The following is a 24,548-nucleotide window of genomic DNA, read 5'->3' as shown; positions in this document are numbered from 1 at the left end:
TAAATAAATAAATTATTTAAAAATAAAGAAATTATGCGAAAATCGCTATTTTAGTGTTTTAAATTTTAAGTTAAATTATTTTTAACAGAGAAGCACAAAACTGTATGCACTGTAAACCATTTAAACTAAATATGAATTCCGAATTTCAAAAAATATTACTGACACGACTCATAGGCCAGTACGTTTGTAAATGTATTTATCCCACTTATGATTTTATTAAAATGAGAGAGACAAGTGGTAATGGATTCCGGGGATTAAGTTACAATATCAAATCATTTCTGCTCACAAGCAGCGATTTTGATTTTAACAGTTGCCATACCATTTTATGCGGCTATTATCTTGATTAAATATTTAAGACGGTAAAGGAAATGTAAAAAAAATATTTTTATATTTTTTAACATTTTTTGTTAAGTCGAAGCCATTTTTCAATTTAAATATAACCCCGATGGTTGGTCCAAATAATAATAAAAAATTTAAAAAAACAAATGTCATCATTATTAAAAACACGTTTCATGGCATCCACATTTAGTACGGAATAAGTGAGCTAAATGATATACAACTTTCTATGACAACATCGAATAAACATCGATACGGTGCCAGATGGCGTATTAACAAGTGATAGGACCTTCTATAGGAGATATAGATGGCGTGCCAGCCAGCGTTGATATTAACTCAGCTCTGTGGCTCTTCAGCAGGTGGCTCTTCACCAAAAGTTAACACCCAACACAAAAGACACAGATGGCGTGGTATTAACCTTTCGGTAACTCGAGCCGGCAGAGCTAGGTACACGAAATAGCGGAGTTTCACTCCACCGCCCGGCTTTTGTTGTATCGAATAAACATCGATTCTCGCTCCAGCCCTGGTGGGTTGCACTGCACCTACGCAGAAAACAAAAACAAATCGCAAATCAATAGCGGAGGAGTACGAAAACCACGATGAGTGTCGACGACGTGATCTACGTGATCTGCCTCCTGGCCTGCATTGGAGCCGGGGGCTATGTGAAGAGGATCGCGGACGAGGGCCAGCGAAAGCTGGTGTCCACCGCACTTGGCATAATTGTTGTTGTGATTGTCTCCGGGCTCCACAGCCTGCACTGCTTCGTTTCACTGGCCCTGGGCACATCCGCCGTGCTCCTGGTGCATCCGAGGTAAGATCAAAGGATTCTCACATAGCAAACCAGTTACTAATAACCTTCCTTCTCCTCCAGCAAAGGCCACTTGGTTACCTTCGTGGTCATGTTCGGCTACCTGGTGTTCTTCCGCATGTTCGACTTCTACCTGGGAATTCCGGGCCACACGAACATGATCCAAATGATGCTCACCCTGAAGGTGGGTTGCATAACCCTCTACCATTACAATTACTTTACCACAAATCATCCCAATGGCAGGTTTCGGGTATCGCCTTCGAGAAGACTGCCGCCTGGAAACGCCTACAGGCAGCAGATGAGCAGAAGAAGAACGACCAGCGGGATGTGAACCAGGAGAGCCTCATCGAGGTCACCGACTACGATGTGGAGCTGCAGAACCTGAGTGCCGCTGAGATCCTCCACTACAGCTTCAACTACATAGGAGTTCTGACAGGTGAAGATCGCACTTGGTTCCATTTAAATCCATCCAATTACAAGCGAAACACATGTAGATACCAAAGTCCAATTCAATTGCTGATAGTAAACTTTACTCACACACGCTTATAATCGATTTGTGCATTGCTTTAAGTGTATTATCTAGTGCTTGCATATCTAATGTTTATTCATTTTCAGGTCCATATTATCGGTACCGCACATACAGGGACTACTTTGAGATGCCCTTCAAGACCCATGCTCCCAGCGTGGAAGCCACCTTGGAAAAGCTCAAATACGCTGTCTTCTATTGCTCCCTGTATTTAGCAACCAACTACATTTGGCCACTAGATGTGGGTATTTCCATAAACCCTCCTTGAAATATTACTAATTAACCTGCGTGTTTCAGTACGCACTGAGCGACGAGTTCTTCAACGATCGCTCCTTCGTCTACCGCCTGCTGTACGTGTGGCCCACGTTCTTCACATTCCGCGCCCGCATTTACACCGGACTGACCCTCAGCGAGTGCGTCTGCACAATGGCCGGCTTCGGCGCCTATCCGGATGAGTCGGACCCCAACAACGGAGAGGGACCGCGTAAACGCTACCAGCACTTGAAGCGCGACGCCGACAAGCACTCGTACAACTTCACAACGATTGTGAACACGAGGGTGCTGGAGGTGGAGCGGTGCTGGACCTTCCGCGAGGGCATGAAGCACTGGAACGTTTGTGTCCAGTACTGGTTAGCTGTCAACGTGTACAAACTGTTTCCCAGCAAGAAATACAGGTGAGTTTTAAGACAGTAGTCCGTTTGTAGAAAGAGTTACTGTGATGCCAGGAAATTAATTTGACTATCTGCTCCAAATTTAGTTTCTTACACTAACTCAATTCAAAGATTTGTAGATTTTGTTGTAATGTTGCTCGTTTTTTGTATTACTTGTATTGTCGTTGTTCTTTCCCTTTGCTACTGATCGCAGGGTTGGCAGGTATGCCTAGTAGTTACTCATAATATGCCCCCTACAATTGTTTCCCACACTAACTAATCTTTGTATCCCCCGCAGAACTGGCGCTACTTTGCTGTGCTCCGCCTACTGGCACGGATTCCGGCCAGGACACTACTTCTGCATCATGGGCGCTCCCTTCTACGTTTCCCTGGAGGACATGTGGGATAAGCTGGTGCGCAGGAGTGCCACTGGCACCGTGCGCAGGGTGATCGACGTCATCTTCTGGATCTTCAAGTGGTTCGCCTTCAGCTACTTGGGCGAGGCCTTCCTGCTCTCCTCGTTCAGCAACATCTGGCGTTTCTACAGCTCGGTTTACCACATTGGATACGTCAGCTGGGCGGTGATGATTGCCCTGGGACTGTACCTGACCAGTCAGAAAAAGGCTGCGGAGCGCAGAAAGAATCGCGCGGCAGAGAAGGCTTCCGGGGGAGATGGAATTGCAGCCTCTTCAGAGAAGGAGAAGGCGCAGTAGTCGGTCAACTCTGTAGCCACCAATATCCCAATTCATAGTTCAATTCTTGGACAGCTTCCTTAAAGTGTTCCAATAGATGTTCGAAAGTCTGTCGGAGAAATTGAAATGTTCTTCAGCGATAGCTCAATCCTATTGCCAATCAAGATGATCAAACGATATTTTCTTAGAGATGTAGTTCTCTACATAAAACACCATTTTAACCATGTACAAAAGTGATCTTGTTACGCCTTCTACCCGTTACCATCCAAACTTCTGCTGGGGAAGGTGATGATATTGATATTGATATGAATAAAAATAGAACTAGGCATATGAAAAATTACTAAGGAAAATAATTATATATTTTAACCAAAGCAATTGTAATTGAATCAAAAATTGTACACAAACTAAGTCCTGCTATGATTACTCGTATCCAAATTAAAATATATATTGCCGATAAACAAAACATTGCTTGTTTTCGTTCTCGTTTTTTATTGAGAATTCATACGTAACGGATTTTAAGGAGTTTAAAGAGGTTCTTTTCTAAAATGTAATTTGCGCGGGGAAATTCGAGATTTACATAAAAAGATTTTTGCAGATACAATACTTAAAAATTCGAGTGAAATTTTGTATAAACCAATGTGTAATGTGTATAAAATGTTGGGGCTGTTGAACCCCCTAGAGATTTAAAAACTCAATTAGGATACATTTTTGTTACATGCCTATCACAATATTGAAACTAACTATTCCACTTCCCTATTTAATACTTTTAAGTCTCCAGGGGTTTCGAGAGCACACCCGAATGATTGGGGAGCCTTTTGTTTGTAGTTGCTTTGTTTATATTCGATACCAGCTCGAATTTGGTCTAAATTCAATGCGTTTCGATTTCAGTTGTGTTGTGTTTAGGTAACAAATAAGTTTCTTAACGTGTGGGTAGCATGGCAAGAGATTTCCTGTTGCTGTTGCTGATGCGAATGTGGATGTGGATGCTGCTTCTGATGCGGATGTGCTGTGGATCGGTGGACATCACGCCGAGGATGGCTCATCGGTGACCAGGGAGAGGCGACGCTTCACATCCTGCGTCGTATTATACGCACCGCAATGCATGCATTTGAGCCCAATGAAATGGAATTTGGTTTTCGAAGTCTGCAGAGAAATTAAAAACATGTTGCGTGAAAAACTGTTACTGCTGGGTCACAAAATCAAACACTTATACTCATAAGATTAACACATTTGTGTACTTATTGGTATATTTTTTAGAGTTGAAGTCGGAACGTACGTTTTTATTTGTTTAATTGGGCTATAAACAAAATAAGAAACGTAGTTCTTCTATACACGTAGCTGGTATACATGTATGGAAATTGTTTTGCCATTTCCTATTTCAGGCTATTAATATACTTATACCTATGTATTTATATATTTTCTACTTATGTAGCTTTGTTTTCCTGTGTTAAGCTGGCAATCCCTTAGTGGCTTTAAAAAATAAAAACAAGTTGTGGGAGCCAGAGGTTTAATCTGTAAAAGCGATGTATAAAAAGCCCTTACACATCTATACGTTTATATAGCAGATTGAAGTAAACAAGTCTGCAAATGAGATATCATAAAGTAAAAATATTTGCATACTATATCTGTAAGAGTTCTAGCTGATCTGATTGTGTTGATTCTAAGCTGGAATCTAATTTTTATGCAATATTAAACAGCAACTTGCTCTTAAAGAGTTGCTTCAAAGATTAGAAAGCGGTTTGGGAACAACAAAAATAAATAATTTGAGCAAAGGCAACAGTACGTATGAGTGATATGCTTTGAAGCGATGCGAAAAACCTTTGAGAAAATCCCTAGGTTGTCCAAAACGACTCACCTTGTGACAATCGTTGCAGAAGATGTGCACCCTCTGGTTCTCGTACTTGAGGGGCACGGGCATGCGCAGGGCCTGGTCGTCGAGGTACTCCCACAGGGCGGTCATGTCGATCAGCGAGGTCTGGCAGGTGGGACAGGTGTAGTGGCCGGAGGCCAGGAGCTGGTCGAAGCACATCTTGTGCAGCAGGTGGCCGCAGTCGGGGATGTGGCAGGGGATGCGCGAGGTGTGGATGTCGCCCAGGCACACCGGACAGTGGGACCTCGAGATGTTCTCCACGCACTGCAAGCGAAATGAGAGCGCCAATTAGTAGGGTTTACCAATCAGCTATGCAAATCCGCATCAGATCTTTGGCACACTTGGTGCCAATTAATTAAGCTATCTCTCGAGCAGTTTTGACATTCATGTCCACTCAACTGGATCGCAGATCGCGGATCGCCACGAAAAGCAATTAGGCAACCGGTTTTGGCAGTGAATTGACACAAAATGAATATGCCTGGCCGGCTGGCAGTTCCATCGATTTGCTTTCGAATCGCGGAGGTCACGACCCGCACTTACAGTCAAATGTTTTCCAAAGTGGACAGTAGCCTAGCCTAATGGAACTCACCCTGTGGCCATCGATCTTCAGCTGGATGGGCAGACACATGTTGCAGACCTCGCAGTGGAAGAAGTTCTCCGCTCCGCCGATCCGGCAGATTCCGCACCCATGGCAGTGGTACTGCTGCTTGTCCGCGTCGTCGAAGAGGTTGCAGATCAGACAAGTATACTGGAATTGATGGAGTAAATTGTTATTATTATAATATTACAAAAAACAGTCCTGCAACCTTACACAATTTCTGTGCAGAAACATTCAACCTTAATGTAAAAGTTGTGTTTATACTGCGATCCATTATTCAAATTATTCATTAATACATTATATATGATTTAAATGATATAATCTCCACAATTGTGGTGGTTATTTGATAGTTATTGGTTAACCTGCTATTCAAGTTTATTTTTGTACCACATTATATGGAATTCCCCTGTTTTTTAGATATTTAATACGTTTAAATTAGTCATGATACTTGTTCTTAACTTTCTTTATTTGTTTTAAGCTTGGCGTCATAAAAACCGAATGATTATACGAGTTACTTGTTATGCAAGAAAGACTTCTCTTCGGTTTGGTATCCCCTCTAAATTAAAATTCATTATGAACTTAAGCTTATTTACTTTGAAATACCCCCTAAAGGGATGACCCCGCAGGATTCAACTCACCTTTCCAAACCGAACTCCGCAGTTCTCGCACTGCTCGCGAACTGTTTGCCGCGTGTTGCACTCGGAGCAGATCAGCTCCGTGAGTGTTTTGCGGTCGAAGTGGTGCGTCTCGTTCTCGTCATGGCAAAATCGGCATTTGTAGAACTTGTTGCAGCAGGGAGTCTGAATACGTTGAGATCCAAAAAAAAGAAAGCAACACAATAAAATTAGTACTGGAAAGCAAACGGGTAAAAAATTCCACTTTAAATGGAAATAAGTTTCCACTCCACTTCTCGAAGAGTCAAGGACTGCCGAAACCTTTGCCGAGCAACATAATTCATTAGCGGCCCACGATGACGCGGCCTCTAATTCTTAAATCGATTTGCTAATTAACGAAATCTGCTTGGAAACCGTCGTAAAACAAATGGCAGGTAAAATTGCCGAGTGACGTCTTTGATTCCCCAAGGCAATTTCGTCTTGATTGAACTTAGCGTTCTCATAAACATTGCACTTGGAACTCGATCAAAGCGTTTGAGCCCCGAATTGGAATCCTAATCAAATCAAGCGGGGAAACTGAGTCCGCTGGTAAAGATGCCACTCGTGTCGGTTCATTAGGTTGCTGCTAATTAGTTTGCCGGTCGATATCTCTGACTATAAACATTTGGTTATGATAAAGAGCGCCAGAATCGCTATTAAATCGATCCGTTGTCTGGGCGTTGATTTAAGAATATCCCACTGCAAACAGTGAGATACGGGATGGGTTGTCTTTACCCCACTTGTTTGCCTTCTGTAACTTATGTAAGAATGCCTCTTTCCGAGTTCAGTTCAGTTACAGCCAACACCCAGCTATTTATATCGGACAGCCTCGCACCCTCGGTACTCGTCTCCACTATCTTCTGGAATTATTTATAACTCAACAACGCTTTTTCGTATATATAGTAGTAAGTACTTGATTCAACTCCGCTGCGAATGCGATGATAACACCCGAGCCACAGAAACGGAGTAGAATCTTTGGATCCGGTTTCTTTGTGTTTCCCCTCGTTTTACTGCTGCGCTTCACTAATGATCGTTTTAAGGCGCTTTTGTTCCTGCAATTGGTTAATTCCAGACAGCTCAAATTTATTTATTGACCGCCACAATGGAGCGGGTAAATAAGGGGTTCTATGTCAAATTAATACAAGACCTGCTGAAGCGCTCGAAATTAAGAGGAGCCGGTAATTGCGGGCATTGCTCCACTTGGGTTGCACACATCGCCTTAACATTGAGCTTAAGTCCACAGATATGTATAAATTAATTTCACGCATTGTTGCGCTGACGGATACACGTACATCAATGCGAATATAAATATTTGAGAACAAAGCACTCCACCTGATTCAACAGTTAATGCGGCCCTCATTAATGCAAATAACTTGAGCAGCCCCTACTTCCCCGAATTTCTCTCGGTGTAAGGCGTGTAACACCGAATAACCCTTCGGATTATAGAAAATGTAGGACAGGTCGGGGCGTGTTCGGGCTTACGTGACACTTTTTGGAAAGCTTTTTAATGTGGTTTAATGTGAGAATGAATTTCGGGTAAATGATTTATTCATATCGCGAAATTGGAATGCTTCGGCTCACAGTTACCTAAAGGGGATTATATTGCTTTCACTTTTTGGAAGTGCTTTCTATTAAAGGAATTTCTAACAGATGTTTCTGTATATCCATCCTATTACTTTTTAGTAATCTAAATACTAGAATCTGAATTAATTACATAAGAAGTAGTAATACCTTAGGAGTAGGATATTATTTCTATATTCTTCCTTTTATTGCTAGCGCTGAGCTATAGCACCTTGACTATATTGCTATTTATTGCACCTTGAATTCGTAGTTGCTTTCCCGAATTCCACTTATACTTTCCCCTGCACTAAATCTTTTTTCTCACCTTAACATTCTATACTGGGACTATGAGGTCCCGCACTTATCACCTTCCGATAATTATGTCTGGTGGCTCCTAATTGCCAAGGTAAAGGTCTGAATATAGCTGGGGAACGATTGCTCTATATGCACACACGATTTCACGATTCCTCTTAATTTCTTATCCCAACCCGGCCGATGAAGATAAACGCATTGTTTGCCCAGATGAATGGAGAACGGAGAATGGAGGTGTTAAATGGCCACTCGCCTCTGGTTCGGCTGCCACGGAGAATTCCTGTGCCGTGAATCGGAACCGGAGCAGACGGGCCAGCTTATTTTACTCGAGCCTCTGCGGATTCCGGATTCCGGACATCGCGATCGTGATGCTGTCCACACAATACGAACAATTGCCGTGCAAATAGTAATTCCCTCCAATTGAATTAACATTACACCGGGCACAAAAGAACCACTGCCGAAGGTGTCTGTTTAGACTTCAGGCACTTTATTCGGTCTGTTTGTTTAGAAACGAATAAATAAAGGTTAAATGCCCATTTCGGGGAGGCAGTAGCGACGAAATGTGCAGAATGCGCAGATGCCTTCCGAAGGCGCCGTCATAACTTTCTTCAAAAATTCCGAAATTCACGAATGGGTGAAAAATTTAATAGCTGTGCAAATATGAATGGAACTAATAAGAGAATAGCAACTCTTAAAGAAATAGCAACCATTAGTAAAATATCTGAACATTTAAATTTGTTTGGACCTAATTGTTTCTATAGTTATAAGTAAGTTTAAAATTGTTATTTCATTTGTAACATAGCACGTCACTTGTGTATATAAGTGACTACAAAACCATGAGAGCAATTTATTAGTCTGATTCTGATTCAACTAACTGAGACAAAGACATTGCGTTCGACCCGCATAATTTGTATTATTCATTAAGGGTGAATGTCTTTATTGGTTGGAAAATGAATTATTAATTGAGAATTTGACAATATCAAACATTTTTGTAGAAGTTTTATAATTTATATCAATTGAAATCGGCCGAAGTAGCTGGAGGTTTCATCACAATGCATTTTTTGAAGTAAAGGAATTTCTTTTTATTAAATTCAGAGATAAAACTAACTTTATAAAATTTAAAACAAAGATCAAAAAAAATTAAAAGAAAGTTAATAAAGTACGCATATAATGGATTTTTAATAACAACATTTTGAATAAAATATAAGTTTCTTTCAACTCTGTTACAACACCACCCATAAACCACAAATTAAATTTTCTAAATTCTAAAAATCTTTGGCAGTATAGAACCCACTTTCAATCCCCTAAATTTAGCCTAAATCAAACTTGAACACCGTCCCAATACTAACTCAAGTTCAAGTGCATTTGGAAGGCACTGTGCCCGGGACTCTTGCTTTCGTTTGTTGTTCAGCGAGATGCATCGCTTACTTCCGCAGGGGCTACAACTGATATGGATGCATATCGACTGCTCGTTGCACTTACCACAAACATGGCCCGTCGCTTGTAGTGGGCACAGCCGAAGCGCAGTGACTCCGGTGGATCGGGGTCCCGTGGAAAGGGGGAAACGCGGTGACAGTGGGGCTCCTCCGCCATGGGCTGGCTGCCTTCGAAGTTGAGACTCGGTGTCGATTTGGATTTCCGCAGCTTGGCTTGCGGCGGCAGGCACTTCCCCGTCATTCCCGTCGTGGGCTGCGCTATCTGAGCAACTGGAAGCGGAGCTGGATGAGCGGGATGAGCAGAAGCAGCCGGAGAAGCAGACGGAGAAGTAGCCACAGCAGCAGCCACAGCCTCCGCTGAGGTCGTCGTTACTGTAGTTGTCAGCAGCTTTGACGATGAATTTAAATTGACTTGATTGGGCTCCTTTGTATTGGTAAATATTTGTACATCGATGTTGCCGCTGCCCGAGTATTTGTTGTGGTTTTCATTTAGCGATATTCGGCGCGGCCGCTGGCGGTTCTTCATTTTGTTGCAGGAGCTAAATGTCTTTTGAATACACAAGTGATTTTCCACTATTCCTCTAAGTTGCAGTGGTCTTTGTTAATTGCTGCCCCTTCAATTGCCGCCGCGCAGCACTTCAATTACTTGCTGATGCCGATGTTGCTGTTGTGACACATGTAGACTTTGTATCCGCCCCGTTGACGTGGGCAGGCTTAAATCCGAAAAGTCGAAAAGTCGAACTCTCTTTCCCTTTTACGCGAGCGGGACTAACCTTCGTTTATGCAACATTTCCTTGTGTATTCATGGTTTGTCGCCGTCGAATTTTCGGTTGCCCAAGCTGCTCGCACAGGTGTGACACTGGGCTGGAAGCGATTAAAAAGTGTGGGAAAGCGGTGAGTGCTTGGCATTGTTAATCATCCATCCGCACAACGATCGATCAGATGCGACCCCAAGCCAGTGGACTGGGCTAACCCCCAGTAATACCCGTAATACCCGTAATACCCGTGCTACCCCCACACTACAGAGCTACGAAGGCAGCGTATTTGCATTTCAATGCTTCCCAGTCCCCAACTGAGAAAGGCCATCTAAACTAGATAAGAACTACTGTATCTTGATTTTCAGTCGGGTTTCTTCGCGTCTCGCATTGTTCACTCGTGTGGATGTGAGTTTGTAGTGAGTGTATTTAAACAAAAAACACTTAGGTTTCATTTGGGTTTATTTGAAAAGTGATGTTCCTTCTTATCCCTTTCACTTTGTACAAGTAGTAGAGGTCTGGAACTTTAAAAACTTGGTTTTCAACTCCAATTATGAAATATTTTGATTTAATTAAAGTTCTGAATGGGTAATGGTTATGCTAGACAAAAAGTAAAGGGTTTCTACGTTGTATACTAAACTAAGCAATTAACCATTACAAAAGATATCACTTTGTTAGCCACAACCGTGTTTTAAGGAGACCTTGTGCCGTGTGAGCGGTAGCATTTAAAGCGCCTAAATCGTTCACACCTCTTCGAATTCGCAGTGCCTTGACCCACAGTGCGGATGATGAATATACATAAGAGCGGGGAATAACAACAACCCACACTGGCTAACATAACCGGCGTGCGACTTGGCAAACTTTCGCTCATTGGTCGTTGTTGTTGCTGCTGCAGACTGGTGTTGCAGGTTGCTGCCGAAGGAGGAACTACCAGCAGCAGCAATATTCGTGGAATAATGGCAACGGCAGCCGATGAGCTCTCGCTTTTGGTAGCCTCCTCGTTGTTATTATCGTTTTGTGGTTGCTCTTATTTGCTTAACGCGGCGAGCAGAAAATCGTTGCTGAATCTCATTTGTTCAGTTTGTTTTTCGCAATTATCAAAAGGGGAGCAGGGCGACACCGACAATAAATATTGAAAGTGTGCTAAAATTACAAACGTAAGGCGATAAAGGCAACTCCGGCGGAGAACCAGTCGCCGAAAAGAACGCAGCCGAGTTAAAACTCGATCCGGTATTCAATTATTAGGCATTCATGTTTACGCACGCACGCACTCACACACACAGATGCAGATCGCAGCAGATCGGGCGGGTTAAATGCATTTAATAATGTCACGATCTGAGTAATCGGTTTCTAAAAGTCTCCAATCCAAACCGCCTTCGACTCGAAGTTTGGGTGTATACTCGTCCATTCGCACGCACCGACATTCATTCATTTACCCACTTTCGTATATACTTGGTTTTATATACATAGGTTTTTCAAACCGATTTCTTGTTTAACGTGTTTTTATTTTATTTTGTTGTTGCACTTTTTGGTTTTTTTTGTTTTGCTTCGCGACTGGCACTCATCTTCTTGGCTGTATTATCTGCTCATTGTGATTTTCGTTGAAATGAAGCCTTTAATTATAATTTTACCCATTCGTTAATTATAATTTATTAGCGTGAAGTGTATACTTGAAAGTGAAACAACACACACCAGCCACGCGGAGGAGATCGCAGTTTGGAGCTCGCGGCTCGAAATCGTCAATTGAATTAAAAAGCCACGACAACGGCGACAAATCAAAATCCGCGTTCAACTCGCGGATTGGACTCCCAAATTCCGCGGATTCGTGCGGCGCGAGCTTCGATTTCCAACTGAGCGAAGTGGAGCTGTTCCACTTGTTGCTGCCAGCTGCTCTTCGAAGCTTTCTGTCCCCCAGCAGCTTTAAGCTCTCCCGACCAGCGATTCAGCAGCGCTGTTACTACGAGATTCAGATACAAAATCGAAAGACTGATAGCGTTAAGTATCCCATATATAGGTTGAACATCTGGTCGAAAATCAGAACTGCATTATTAAAGCTAATTGCATTATCTGAGCCATATCGGAATATTCATACTGTCTAGGAGGCAGACCTTATCGATCTTCAAGATCTGGTCAATGAACCTTGGCAACTCGTAGTCTACACAGTACAAAATTTGAGATCATAAATTTAATTCCTGAAGATTTTTAACCAGGTAAAATTTATTTGTTTTCCCCTTTAAATCTAACTGCTGAACTAAACTAACAAATTTGTTGTTGCTGTATTAATTCAAAAAAAAAACAAACCAAAAACAATTAGTGAGATTTATTAACTTTTAACTGCATTTAAATTTAAAAGCATATTAAAGGAAACTTTATAGGATCTTCAAAAAATATATCATGTAAGCAATGCTATCCTGACCAAGGGCGTCGCCAGCCGATGGCGTAGGGGGGGGCAAGTTGACTTTACCTACTACAATTCATACATTTCTCGTTCGATAGAAAAGTAGGGTTATATTGTTTAAATTTTACCAAGGATCCCTAATTTTTTCAAAATTAAATGTAGCCTAAAAAACTTGTAAATGGGTTATAACATTTATTAAACAAATAAAATATAAAGGAGTTTGAAATCTCTAGGGGGGCAGCTGCCCCTCTCGCCCCCCCTGGCGACGCCCTTGATCCTGACGTATCTATTTTACCTAAGTACTTCTATTAGTTCGACCCGTGCTCTTTCAACATAATTTAAAAATCAAACTTAAGGAATAATACCGCTATATATTTAATATATAGGCATTTGTGAGCCTCTAGGCAGCGTGCAGGTTTTGTGGTCATAAATCAAATCACAGCTAAATGCATGGACAACGTAATAGCTAACTGCATTGTCCAAGTGTAAATTATGAAGTAATACCGCCTAGACCTTCTCGATCTGGACGAATCTCTCGCGCTTATACTGGTCACTATAGCTCTCGATGAACTTGAGGCGGCCCTCGAACTTCAAATTCATGATGGTCTTGACCATCGGCGGATGGTCGTTTCCCAGCTCCAACCAAAGTTTTCCACCAGGACGCAGGTGCCGGCAAGCCAGCTCGAAAACCAGGCGGGCAACCCTTAAGCCATCAGAACCACCGTCCAGTGCATTTAGGTTCTCATATCTGGAAGAACATAATAATCAGAGAAATGACTCATCTCAAACGCGGAAACTGAACTTACACAACCACCTCGGGGTGGAGGAACTGAAACTCCTCCGTCTTGACATAGGGTGGATTGGAGATGATAAGGTCGAACTTCCGGTCCTTCAGTTCCTCCGGCAGGTACTTGTCCTCCTCCATCGTGTGGTTGTGCACCTTAAAGCGGTCCAGCAAGCCCAGCATCTGGGCATTCTCGGCCGCCAGCACGGTGGCCGCCTTGCTTCGCTCGATGGCAGTGGCCTCCACCTGCGGCAGGCTGTGCAGCATGGACAAGGACATGGCGCCAGAACCACAGCCCACCTCCAGCAGGTCCACGTGCTTTGCGTCCTTGTGGTCCTCGATCACTAGGCGCATAAATTCCTCCGTTTCGGGTCGCGGGATGAAGACCGACGGCGACGTTTTCAGCGTGATGTCCATGAAGTCCCATTCGCCGATGATGTGCTGCAGCGGCATCCGGGCGCAACGTGCCTCCAGAAAGCGCTCGAAGTCCGCCAGCTGGCCGGAATTGAACTGCAACTGGTCAAAGGAGTCCGGAACCTTGTTCTGCAGAGGATAGGTTAGGTTGTTTGGGCTGTTAGGTTAATTTTCTGACAGAAACATTACAAATTTTTGCTTCAGGACGTGGGACACGATGCACTTGAGGTTGAATTCCGTGTCCTCGACGCCGGCGGCCTTGAGCTTTTCCGCCCATCGCCCATTTTCCAGGGCCGCGGTTACGGCAATTTGTGACTGGCCAGTCGGAGAATTCGAGGAATAGTTGACCTGCGTGAGTAGTCGCGAGGTCAGGCGCACTGACCGTGTCAATTGTCTGAGCATAATTTTACTTATTATCTAATTGCTATTGATTAACAAAACAACAAAATTTTGACGACCCACTGCCTGCAGTTCGTTCCAGCGTGACCGTTGCACGACCGTTACAAATATACCATACCAATGGGGATTTGAAAAAATGCCAACTCGACTGTTTACGCTCCAAGTATTACCGTTTGGCAGAAAAGTGTGACAGCACTTTGCGGACAATTTAAATCTACGACTATTTTGCGCAACTAGAACCCAGTTTTGAATTGGACCCTTATAATTGTTCATGCACTGATTATTCTGGACCCTTATTGTTTTGTTTTTTGGAAATAATTCGAATAATCAAAATTTATGATTTTATCCGATAAAGAGAGAGAGACATTAAAAAACTGGAAAAATAATGCAATCAAATGTTGACCAGAAAGATTTTATATTGAACCTAATAACGCTACAAATAATTTAAATTAAAAAAACTGATAAAGCTAATTAAAGATTAGCAACTTTAATAGTAAAGAGCTCAACCTTTATATATGACAAAGGCAACTCTACTTCTAGTGGCTCTTGAAAACCTACATTTATACCGCTTACATTATTTCAATAAGGAATAATAAGGTTTTAATTAAACCGGTTCCATTCATTTTGAGTTTGAGAATTGCTTATATTAGGGTGAAAAATATAAAGAAATATTTGGAAACCCTCGCTCTTGACGTCATAAAAGCGCCTATCTAATAAAATTTAACAAGAGAATTATGTAGGTTCTGTATTCGGCTGCTTGAAAACAGACTTTTATGGCTCAAGAAACAAATGATATAATTTATTTTTTTATAAATGTTTATATCAGTGACCATTATATCAAGAAAGACAAATAAATACCGCTTGCAATTGTAAAGCAAATATGTGCTTGTTGTTTCTATAAACCATTTATCTGTTATCTATTGAACAGCCTTGTAAATAGTGAACGCCACCTGTCCACACATGGGATTGGTCTTGTGTTTACTTCCTTTACATTGATAAGCCAAGAAGTGAAAATCAAATTGCTTGGCCGTACTAATAATTTTTGTATTTTACAACATATTAAAATATTCTCATCTTTACATGTTCTATATATTGTATATATTCACATTACGATTGCACAATAATTTCCAAAAAGAAAAAAACAACGGACATATTAGGTAACAAATTTTTACAAGTCTCCTTTAAGTACTGAAATCAATGGAATTTCCGTGCACTATCTATAGTTTGGGAATAATAACGTTCAACAACGCTAAACGAAAAATTTACAAGTAACCGAAACAACTACATCCGTCCATCAGTCTATGCGTCGATGCTGCCTCCTGATTAGAGGTGTCCGTGTAAGGGATCGCGGGTGTCCCGGAGGTAAACGGGGCTGGTGAACGACTTGCCCTCAACCTGCGAGACGAGATTCTCCCCGGCGTAGGTGACGAACGGCGAGATCTCGCAGACGTCGCCATGCACGATGCCGCCGGCGCTTTCTATATACTTCTTGTGGAGCCGATGGAGGTCCGATCGGGCAGTGCTGGGGCAGTCCTTGCCAGCCACATCGGAGTTCTTCAGGGCGCTGAACTCCTCGTCGCGTGGCACCTCCATCGCCACGAACTTCTGTGCGAACTCAAACACGTCGAAAACAAACTTCTCAATCTTGATGCCGTTCGGCTTGTCGGGGGGTCAGCCGCTTGCCGGCGTTGTCCACGAAGGGAATCTTCTTCTTGGCCACGTGAAGCTTCAGCTCCTGCTCAAATGTGCTGCCGATCTTCTGCAGGAAGTTCGAGCTGAAGAAGTGGTTGCAGATGTTTCCAGCACTGAAGGTCAGCCTGCCGTCGGAGTTGCGCATCTCTGCCGTCTTGGCTGAGATCTCGCTGTACTCCACCACCTGGTACTTGCCATCCACGATGGCCACGACGCCCACCGCCTCGTTGGGAGCTGCCTTCTCGACCACCTTGGCGGCGCACTCGGCCTTCTCCTGCACGCAGTAGCCGATAAAGACGGGGTCAGCCACCTTGATCAGGATGTTGTCAACGCTGTGGGCGTGCAGGTATAGTACACCCCGCTTCTGCATGTCGTCCAGTATTCCCTGGCGCTTCATCGCCCGATAGATGCCTCCGTTGCCGTCCGGTGCTCGTGCCACCCGGTGCTTCTCGTCCAGAATGATGCGTCCATCGTATTCGAAGCACGGCAGCGATCCCTGCTCGAACAGCAGCACGTTCTCCGCCTTCAAGCCGAAAAAGTTGTTGGCCACAAAGTAGTCGTAAGTGGGTTGCACCGTGTGCTCCGACGTCATAATGTACCAGGTGATGTGCCCACGTTTGCCATTCGCCTCCTGGGCGAGCTCCTCCAGCTTCAGGATCCGCTCGGCCTGAATCCGGAACAGGGTCTTTCGGGACTGCAGTCCCACGTCGTACATTCCCTTGGGATGGTCGAAGCCAAGTCGTGTGCCTGCAAAGAAGATGAAAACGTTAGTTGTGAACTCAAAAAAAAATATATATATATAAAAAATTGTTGAATCTTATCGGCACTTTATTTCTAAGAAATTCTCTTACATTCCTTTTTTTAATAAAATCGGATTCGAAATTTTAGGTTAGTTGATCTCGTATTCCTCCACTTTACTGAGAAACCAAATTGGGTTTAGGGATGGGATAAAAGTATACTTCGTTCATTGCTTTAACTTTAATTTTTGGCTTAAATAAATGCATACGTGATACATTGCGTGAATAAGGCATTGTAAAAACCATTCAAGCATCCCTGAATCGATTAATCACTAGCTCACAACAAGAACTTCAGCATATTTATTTCGAACCAAGTTGGCCTTAAAAACAAGTTTTCGACCATCGTTTCGCTTTTTATATTGTCTTTTGTCTGCACCATTTAAAGATTTAAAAGCGGCTTGCTTAAGGTCAGTTCCACTACCGGTTTTTAATTATCGACTATATTCAATATATTGCTTATCGGTCTAGCAAACGGAACTTCTACGCCTGCCCGAAAATGCTCGGGAATGGAATAGGTATCTATATTCTGGATCTTACGTTTGTAACACTTTTTGAAATTGGACGTGCTAGAAACAATAGCACAAGTGAGCAGGTTTCATTGCCCTGCCCCAACTTCATAAAACTTCGTTCGCCTGCTTTTCTAAAAGGCAATTACGTGATTGGACTCCAACTGTTGCTGGGGGCGCGGGTAGGGAAATGTCAAATGCCGCCTACAACATTAATATTCCGACTCAAAAGAGCACTGGCCCGAGCAATAATAAAAAAAGAAAGGCATGCCTGGCCATAAGAATGAGTTAAAATTGCTGGCTTGGCGGGTTTTGTATTTTCATTTGATTTTTTGTCTTGCAAACGGAATTACAATTACAATTCCAATGCAGCTGCATGAGTGGGCAGCTGATTGGGGCTGCGTGTGTTTGTGAGCTCGATGGAGCACTTTTATATCAAGTTAATTAGCTTTTATAAACCACTCACACTGAAGCAGCGAGCAGTTGTGGGACTGCTAATGTTGAAGTTTCTGCTTTTGTTCATTTTACAGTGCAGAAATTCGGTGGATGGCTGGTTGCGGAATGATAAAAATATCTCGCCATAATTTTATCAAAGAAAATAATATTCAAAACAGATATGAATTTTTATGTACTGTACACAAAAATACCTTGTAACGTATCAAAAATATTAAGGTGTAATCTACACACAAATATAATAAACAAGAATAAACAAATAAATTAGTTGTTATATTATTGTACATATATGGTTTCTAGCTAAAATAATTATATATAATACACAAACAATTTAAACAAAAAACAGAATTTCCCCAAGTTCTGGTAAGCAATGATTAATTTCCTAGTAAGCTAATCATTTTGTTATCAATATTTGAAGAGTCAAACACCTGATTATCTCAAAGATAGCTGGGCAAATTTTTATATCACCAACTAATAGCTCTACCCACAATATTTAATCCAGCTTTTAAGCTAAATGCCAACTGAAAACACCTTTGACTAATATGTTGTTCTAATTAAACACAAGTGTGTTCTCCCCGTTTACGTTCACCTTATTTACCTGTTATCTAAGCGTTAGGATAAAGGAATGATAGCTTACCTTGTCCGCCCGCCATAAGCAGCACAGCGACGTGTCCGTTGCTGATCTGCCGGAGACCCTCGTCCCGGTAGTTGGCCAACGTCTCCTCCGGCGTCCTTGCGATGGAGATCAGCTTGCCCTCTGGCAGCGGCTGCAGGCGATCGTCCAGCTTGATGCCGTTTTCGTTCATTGAGACCGTGGCCTTGTCGAAATACTGCTTGATCTCGTCCAGATTCAGCTCCTCGATGTCCCGTACCAGTTCGGCGCGTTCGTCATTTGAGAGCTCTGGCCAGAACTTCAACAGGTGCTCCTGGCCCACCTGGGCAAGTCGCGAGTGCAGCGACAGGTAGTCCGTCATTGTTGGCGAGTGTTTGGCTGCGTTTGGTGATTTTGCTGTGGCACCGCCAGCTGCATAAATAGAAAGACAAAATATGAGCCACAAAGTGATAGATTTTGACCTTATTAACAGATGATGATAAGTTGGTTTTAAAAGGTTTTTTATCCTATCCACTTTTAAACTGAAGACCAAACGGAATTACAGTAGTGGTTTCGTAGGATCAATGAATGCTCCCCAATATTTGTTAATTTTGCAGCTTTAACTTTAAGAGAACGGTTTAAACTAATTAAGCAAATAAAGCATTTAGATAATTCTAAATAACTGCTATTTATCGTTAATTAATCCAATGGAACAAGCCCTCAAGAAGGTGTGTATTTACTTTTTTTCCACCGACTGATTAGTTCGCGAGTGCGATAGAAAGACAGTGGAGTTCAGGTTGTCCGGACTTTATTGCGAACCGTTATACGTGGTATCCAATGCGCAACTGAGCGCCAAGCGAACGCCCTCAGTGGTTTTTCTTGCTCGAAGTGGAGCTGTCGCCGCCTTCGCCTCCATCTGTCTCTGTCTGTGCCACTGAATACGTCGGAAAGCGTCTGAATATCTGAATGGCAGTTGCTCGTGTGCAGGTTATATTGGTATTTGGGAGCGACTGACGGAGTGCGCGAGTGTGTCTCTTAACGTATTTGCAGCCACATATTAACATGGTCATGCCAGTTGTTTGGGAATACCCTGTAAGAGCTGGCAATGCGGGTAGAGATCTTAAATAAGCTCTTCTGAGCTATTGAAGGATAAGCTCGCCAATCCCCAGCAATTGTTTTAATGTTGTGATCGCATAGGTTTATATATGTATGTATAAATATTTTGTGTATGAAGCTTTTATGAGAAACGTAGATATGGGCAATACGTGAAATACAAATTTTGTTTATATTGCTTATCTTTGCTTGTACATATTTAAGTGTTGAAATTTTAAAAACTCTTTTATGGTTAGTACCAATTCGTATTTACCGAGCTGGCAAAGCTGATTTCCAATTTCTTGTTCAAATTGCTTCCAGTCTTATATTACTTAAACAGAATCAAAATATAAAATGATTCTTTTTATTACCACTTAAAAACAAGAATTAACGCGTTCAAAAGGACTTTATATAGGCTTATAGTTAAGTAAATAAAATGGACAATGGCAATGCCATCATATAAAAACAAAATTGTTCTTGAGATCTTAAACAAGCCAGAAACATTTATCTAAAGAAGTATCAAATAGTCGATCATGCGCATTTCTCGCTTGATTACACGTCTTTGTTTTGGGCGATATGGCTACTGGGCTGCAGCAATCCCAATCGCATTTCTGCTACGGGGCAAATTTGCCAAGCGGGTGTTGCAAATGCAAAGCGGAAAATCAGAAACCGAAATCGAATTCGAAACCAAACGGCCCTGAACACGGGCTTTAGTTTTTGTGAAAGTAAGAGGTGCTCCCCGGAGTCCAAGAAACGGCAACCACAAGGAAACATTTAAGGGCGGCACCTACTATGTGGTCCAGTTCCTGACTAACAAGTTACCCTGTCGGCTTACAAACTAGTTAAGTGGGTTATCTCGAGTTGTTGGAAAGGTTATGGCATTTAAGCAAGGCAAGAACTGACGAAAATATGGCAAAACAAAGGCAAATATATAAGCGCCGTGTTGGGCCGGTTAGTTTGGTTTTACGCCCATTAGTCGTACAATAAATGGGTATATCGTGCACGTGACATCAACTGACCTTTATTAAAATATTGCGACTAATTAAGACTTTTATTAAAACTTTATCCTTACATTCTTGATAAACAAATTTTTCAAATGTGAAAAAAACACCCAAAATATCAATGTATATACAATGTTAATTTTGTCTCTTTAAGTGGTATGCACACTTTCTTAGAGGGGAGCAACAAGTAGGGTAACCCACCGTCGGATAGAGTATCCATTCATGTTGTTTTTGCCACGCAGCTACACACTCGTAGGCATGAAAACAGCAAAAGCTGCAGCTACCAAAACACTCCCACACACACATAAGCCCTCAAAAAACGGAACGAAACAGCGATAGCAAATATATTGTTTACATACACTCGCGGCAGTATGTTTGTGTGCTTCCATGGCCTTTCCGCCTTTTTACTCTTATCACAGTTCTTGGCTCCCAGTTTTTATCACTATCAGTGTTTTGAGTGGGGTTTTTTTCTTACTAACCATTCCGATGGCGCCTCACATTGGTTTGCTGGTGCTGCAAATTAAAGTTGTTGCGACCCATATTGCAAGTAACACCCTGTATGGCTCCACTCAGTACGAATTGTTTTTGCTGTGGCTGCGCCTTTTTCACAATGATCCGATTATGCTAAGGCATTATCCTGGCCCCAACCTTTTTTATTTCACATCCAGTTGGGCTGACTTGTATTTAAACAAACCAAAAACGTACAATCCGAACACGACCACGGTTTTTTATGGCCCCAAGAATTGGGCGGAGAATCGATATCGATTACAAACGGTTGCGCCAGCTGACAGACAGTGTGGCCGTGGCTTAGTTAAGTTTAAAAAACATAAATAAATATACTAAATACATTTAATTGCCAGTAAAATTAAAAGAGTATTAAGCTTATTTTGCTTATTAAGTTATCTTTAAAAAGGCGTTACTATCATAACCAATATTAATAATCTGTGTTTAAATAAATTAATAATTATGTCTTGTATGAAACATGCAAGGGTATATTAAAATGAATAGCTCCTTTTCGAAAATGATATGTCCAGCTTTCTCTGCATTGACCGCCTACACCGCTTTTTACAGAACTAATACATACGTTAAAAACCAATTCAAGTCAAACATATAATTTCTGACTTTTTAAATATATTTACAGTTATTAACTAAATAAAGCATCATTTTCAATTACATGTAAAGACTACAACAGAAAGTATGCATCTATTTAAAGGCTCTAGTTTTTCTCATTTCGCCTGGAAGGTATTTCTTTTTGCTTTCTCGATATTACTTCACTGTTCCTTGGAGCACGGCCTGCGTTGTGCGCAGCAAGCAAGCGTAAATCTACAGGACACTACGAAACACACAAACGGTAATTACAAAAGGGGAACACGGATGGGGCGGGTACGTACTTAATGCAGGATCATACAAAACATGGGCGTAAATCATTAGATCATTCGTTTAAATATCAAAAATTCATGAATGTTCGCATAGAACCACTGTCTAAGCCGTCGATGACGAGGATGGTACGTCGTCCAGGTTGATAAGTGTAGCTCCGCCTCCGGCTGAGGACTCAGCTCCCTGACCCGGAGCATTTCCCTCCTTGGGCGGTGGAGCCGGCATGGGTATTGCGATCGGACTCATTGTGCTGATCATGCGCGGCTCTGCCCGCGAAGTTGTGATAGGCAGCTGGCTGGAGCTGCCGGTGGGCTTCAGGAAGTCGGGCTGCGGCGTCTGAGCGGGACCAGGACCGTGACTGTGGCCATGTCCCGCCCCATGACTGTGGCCCGCTCCATGGCTGTGACTGTGCCCGCCTCCGTGGCTGTGATGCTTTTGCTGCTGATGCGACAGATGCTGGTGATGATGCTGCTGCAGTTGTTGCTGCTGCGGAAACGACTTCGGCAGCTGCGCGTGACGAGTGGAGTCCGTGGCCTTCAAGCGCTCGCTGAGCGCCTTTAAGGCAATTTGACTGAAAGCAAAAAAAAAAAATTGATAAAAATTAATATTAATAATTAATCATTAATAATTTATAAAGCCCAAAATCATTGTTTACCAATATTCTTATCTTATAAACAATTAGTTAGTCGTTTTGATTAAATAATTATTCTTTAAACACCCCTAAAGTTAGGCACTTAAACTGATATGGAGGTAATAAAGTCAAATCCGGAAAATTGCTGATAAAAACATCATTTAGCTACACTCTTTACTCACCGCCTTCGCTCAATGTCGTGCGGATCCACGCCCGGCATTTGCACCGATATCGACGTCAGGCTGGCGGTAGATATCGTCCGTAGTGGCGTGGGAGTCTTGACCACGCCCGCCCGCAAGCAGCAGTTGTAAATGGGATTAACCAACACGCTGATAAACGGCTGCGATACGTTCGGGAAGAAGCTGACAAACGTGAAACTCTCCGAGCTGTCGCCACGCCCATTCGGATGGTGTTGGTAGAAGCGTAGATATATCCAAGAGACCAGAGATCCGGAAGCAAACATGGCCGGGTATGTGCCATCCAGCATTCCAATAGCCCAAAAGATAATAGCCATAATTAGCACGGTAAGCGGAACATTCCTAAAAAATTAAAAGGAATTAATACAAATTTTATAATTTCACAGTCTTGTCGCCTTTAGCTCTCTTTTTTTTTTAACTCTTTTGTAAAAGATATTTATTTAATAAAAGTGATCCATAGGTGATCAGGTCAGTGCTTGATTGAGGTTAGCTTATACGTTTTATTTGTTCATCCTCACCATAAAACCGTTTATGAACTTATGAGTCAGTAAATCTTTTATGCCCATATTAAACAATATTTAAAACATAAGGTCATAAAGACTCAAAAAAAAATGTCATGTTGAACTGATATCGAGGCAATAAAGTCAAATCCGAAAAAGTGCTGATAAACAATGCTTAGAAGTATTCAGTTTGGTTTACATTAGAAGCTAAACTTGTTAAGATTAATATAATCTTGACAACAATATAACTCTGCTTGAACCTGCTAAGTAAAATTACTTTTATTTGCATTTAAATAGGTTTGATTTACTTTTGAAGCATAGCTACCGATGTCTCTTAAATAAGCTGTTTGGGCCAATGAAATATACGACTTTTATGTTAATTTCCTATGGTATAAATATTTTTATAAACAATTGTGTTCCTTTCCGGTATTAAGGTTTAGTTTTGACAAACTCACGGGGATTTTAATTTTACGTTATTTATAAACTCAAGATGCTTCTTTGCCCCCAAGCGACTTTCTTTTCTGTGGTTTAACCACCTGCTTACCTATTGGTTAAACGTCCGTAGCGCGTTTTGAAGATCAGGTGGTCGGGCATTATCTGGCGCACGGCCACGCAGATGCCGGCCACGTAGCCGGCCAGGCCGTGGATGTGGACGTCGAAAAGGATTGTCGGATTCTTGGTGACCATGTAGTAGAACAGGTAGTAAACAGTGGTCAGCAACGAGACTCCGAAGTTGCTCAACGCGAAAAACTTAAACATCTCCAGCTGGCCCCACAGTGGCTCCAGCATCTTGCCGCAGAGACCCACAGTGACCACGTCGACGGCCACCTCCCACCAGTGGAGTTCGATGAAGCAGAACGTGAAGGCGGTCCATATCCAAAATTTGCCGTTGGGGAGGATGTAGCCGGGCGTAACGCTTAGCAGCAGGATGGCGGTCTCCGAGAAGGAGAGCAGGTAGCCGAAGGTGGTCACCACGCAGATCAGGGTGATCACCGGCGAGGTGTTGTGCAGCAGGGCATTTAGTTGTTGCCAAATGTAAGGCCAGTTTCTGGCCAGGGGAGCTGACATGGCACCGATCGCTACTCCTGGAGTTTGCACGGGTTTTCTGCGGCTCCTCGAAGCTCCTGGTCGGCGGAGTTTGTCCGGGCGGGTTAAATGCGCTTCGGTGCTTGTGGTCCTTGCAACTCAACACGTTCGAAGGTCGGCAAGGTGTCTCATTTGCTTATATTTACGATTTTGCTTCACTATTTCTCATTTTGTTGCCCCAGCATGACCAGTCACCGCTCCAGGAAAAATACCTTTGATTAGGGTGGACTCGGTCACACTGACGATTCGATAGGCTGGGCAACTGACATTATCGGACTTAAGCCTTGGCGCTATCTCCTAAGCTGGGATCAAATTAAATGATCAGATCAAAACCTTTAAATTTTTTCGGCCCTAACACTAAAGCGCATAAAAACTAGTTTAAATCACGATATCTCAAATCGAAATATCACTTCAACTTACCCAGAAATAATTT

General features: G+C 42.4%; 5 protein-coding genes across 6 annotated transcripts; 1 reads left to right on the top strand and 4 right to left on the bottom strand.

The window, feature by feature from the left end:
• Positions 1 to 850: 850 nt before the first annotated feature.
• Positions 851 to 3,475, top strand: LOC108094383 (lysophospholipid acyltransferase 7). Its single transcript, XM_017194944.1, has 6 exons — positions 851 to 1,147; positions 1,208 to 1,328; positions 1,388 to 1,580; positions 1,760 to 1,911; positions 1,968 to 2,344; positions 2,619 to 3,475. The coding sequence occupies exons 1-6, from the start codon at positions 936 to 938 to the stop codon at positions 3,031 to 3,033; spliced, it is 1,470 nt and encodes a 489-aa protein (XP_017050433.1). The 5' UTR covers positions 851 to 935; the 3' UTR covers positions 3,034 to 3,475.
• Positions 3,476 to 3,481: 6 nt separating this feature from the next.
• On the bottom strand, positions 3,482 to 12,060 carry LOC108094384 (RING finger and CHY zinc finger domain-containing protein 1). The gene is made up of 6 exons (XM_017194945.2): positions 11,889 to 12,060; positions 9,488 to 10,305; positions 6,119 to 6,280; positions 5,472 to 5,630; positions 4,868 to 5,146; positions 3,482 to 4,155 (listed from the first exon to the last, which is right to left on the bottom strand). Exons 2-6 carry the CDS (start codon positions 9,965 to 9,967, stop codon positions 4,036 to 4,038), a joined length of 1,200 nt encoding a protein of 399 aa, XP_017050434.1. The 5' UTR covers positions 9,968 to 10,305; positions 11,889 to 12,060; the 3' UTR covers positions 3,482 to 4,035.
• Positions 12,061 to 12,945: 885 nt separating this feature from the next.
• LOC108094397 (MTRF1L release factor glutamine methyltransferase) lies at positions 12,946 to 14,290 on the bottom strand. Its single transcript, XM_017194965.1, has 3 exons — positions 13,982 to 14,290; positions 13,401 to 13,921; positions 12,946 to 13,342 (listed from the first exon to the last, which is right to left on the bottom strand). Exons 1-3 carry the CDS (start codon positions 14,192 to 14,194, stop codon positions 13,102 to 13,104), a joined length of 975 nt encoding a protein of 324 aa, XP_017050454.1. The 5' UTR covers positions 14,195 to 14,290; the 3' UTR covers positions 12,946 to 13,101.
• A 924-nt stretch (positions 14,291 to 15,214) lies between these two features.
• LOC108094375 (UDP-N-acetylhexosamine pyrophosphorylase) lies at positions 15,215 to 21,114 on the bottom strand. Its single transcript, XM_017194921.2, is given in 4 exon segments — positions 15,215 to 15,859; positions 15,861 to 16,630; positions 18,277 to 18,663; positions 20,804 to 21,114. Coding segments are annotated over 4 exon segments (1,563 nt in total). The 5' UTR covers positions 20,865 to 21,114; the 3' UTR covers positions 15,215 to 15,514.
• A 321-nt stretch (positions 21,115 to 21,435) lies between these two features.
• LOC108094377 (transmembrane protein 115) lies at positions 21,436 to 24,334 on the bottom strand. 2 transcript variants are annotated; one of them, XR_001771547.2, is made up of 4 exons: positions 23,574 to 24,334; positions 22,515 to 22,871; positions 21,716 to 22,272; positions 21,436 to 21,657 (listed from the first exon to the last, which is right to left on the bottom strand). XR_001771547.2 is itself a non-coding variant. In XM_017194925.2 (3 exons), the coding sequence occupies exons 1-3, from the start codon at positions 24,095 to 24,097 to the stop codon at positions 21,807 to 21,809; spliced, it is 1,347 nt and encodes a 448-aa protein (XP_017050414.1). In that variant the 5' UTR covers positions 24,098 to 24,334; the 3' UTR covers positions 21,436 to 21,806. The 2 variants fall into 2 exon arrangements, 1 of the variants encoding a protein (XP_017050414.1); XM_017194925.2 differs by having other exon boundaries at positions 21,436 to 22,272.
• Positions 24,335 to 24,548: the final 214 nt, after the last annotated feature.

This window comes from Drosophila ficusphila, unplaced genomic scaffold, assembly GCF_018152265.1.
Source record: "Drosophila ficusphila isolate 14025-0441.05 unplaced genomic scaffold, ASM1815226v1 contig_607, whole genome shotgun sequence".
NCBI lineage: Eukaryota > Metazoa > Arthropoda > Insecta > Diptera > Drosophilidae > Drosophila > Drosophila ficusphila.
The sequence above is the reverse complement of the archived record's forward strand: the minus strand, read 5'-3'. Positions and strand labels throughout refer to the sequence as shown.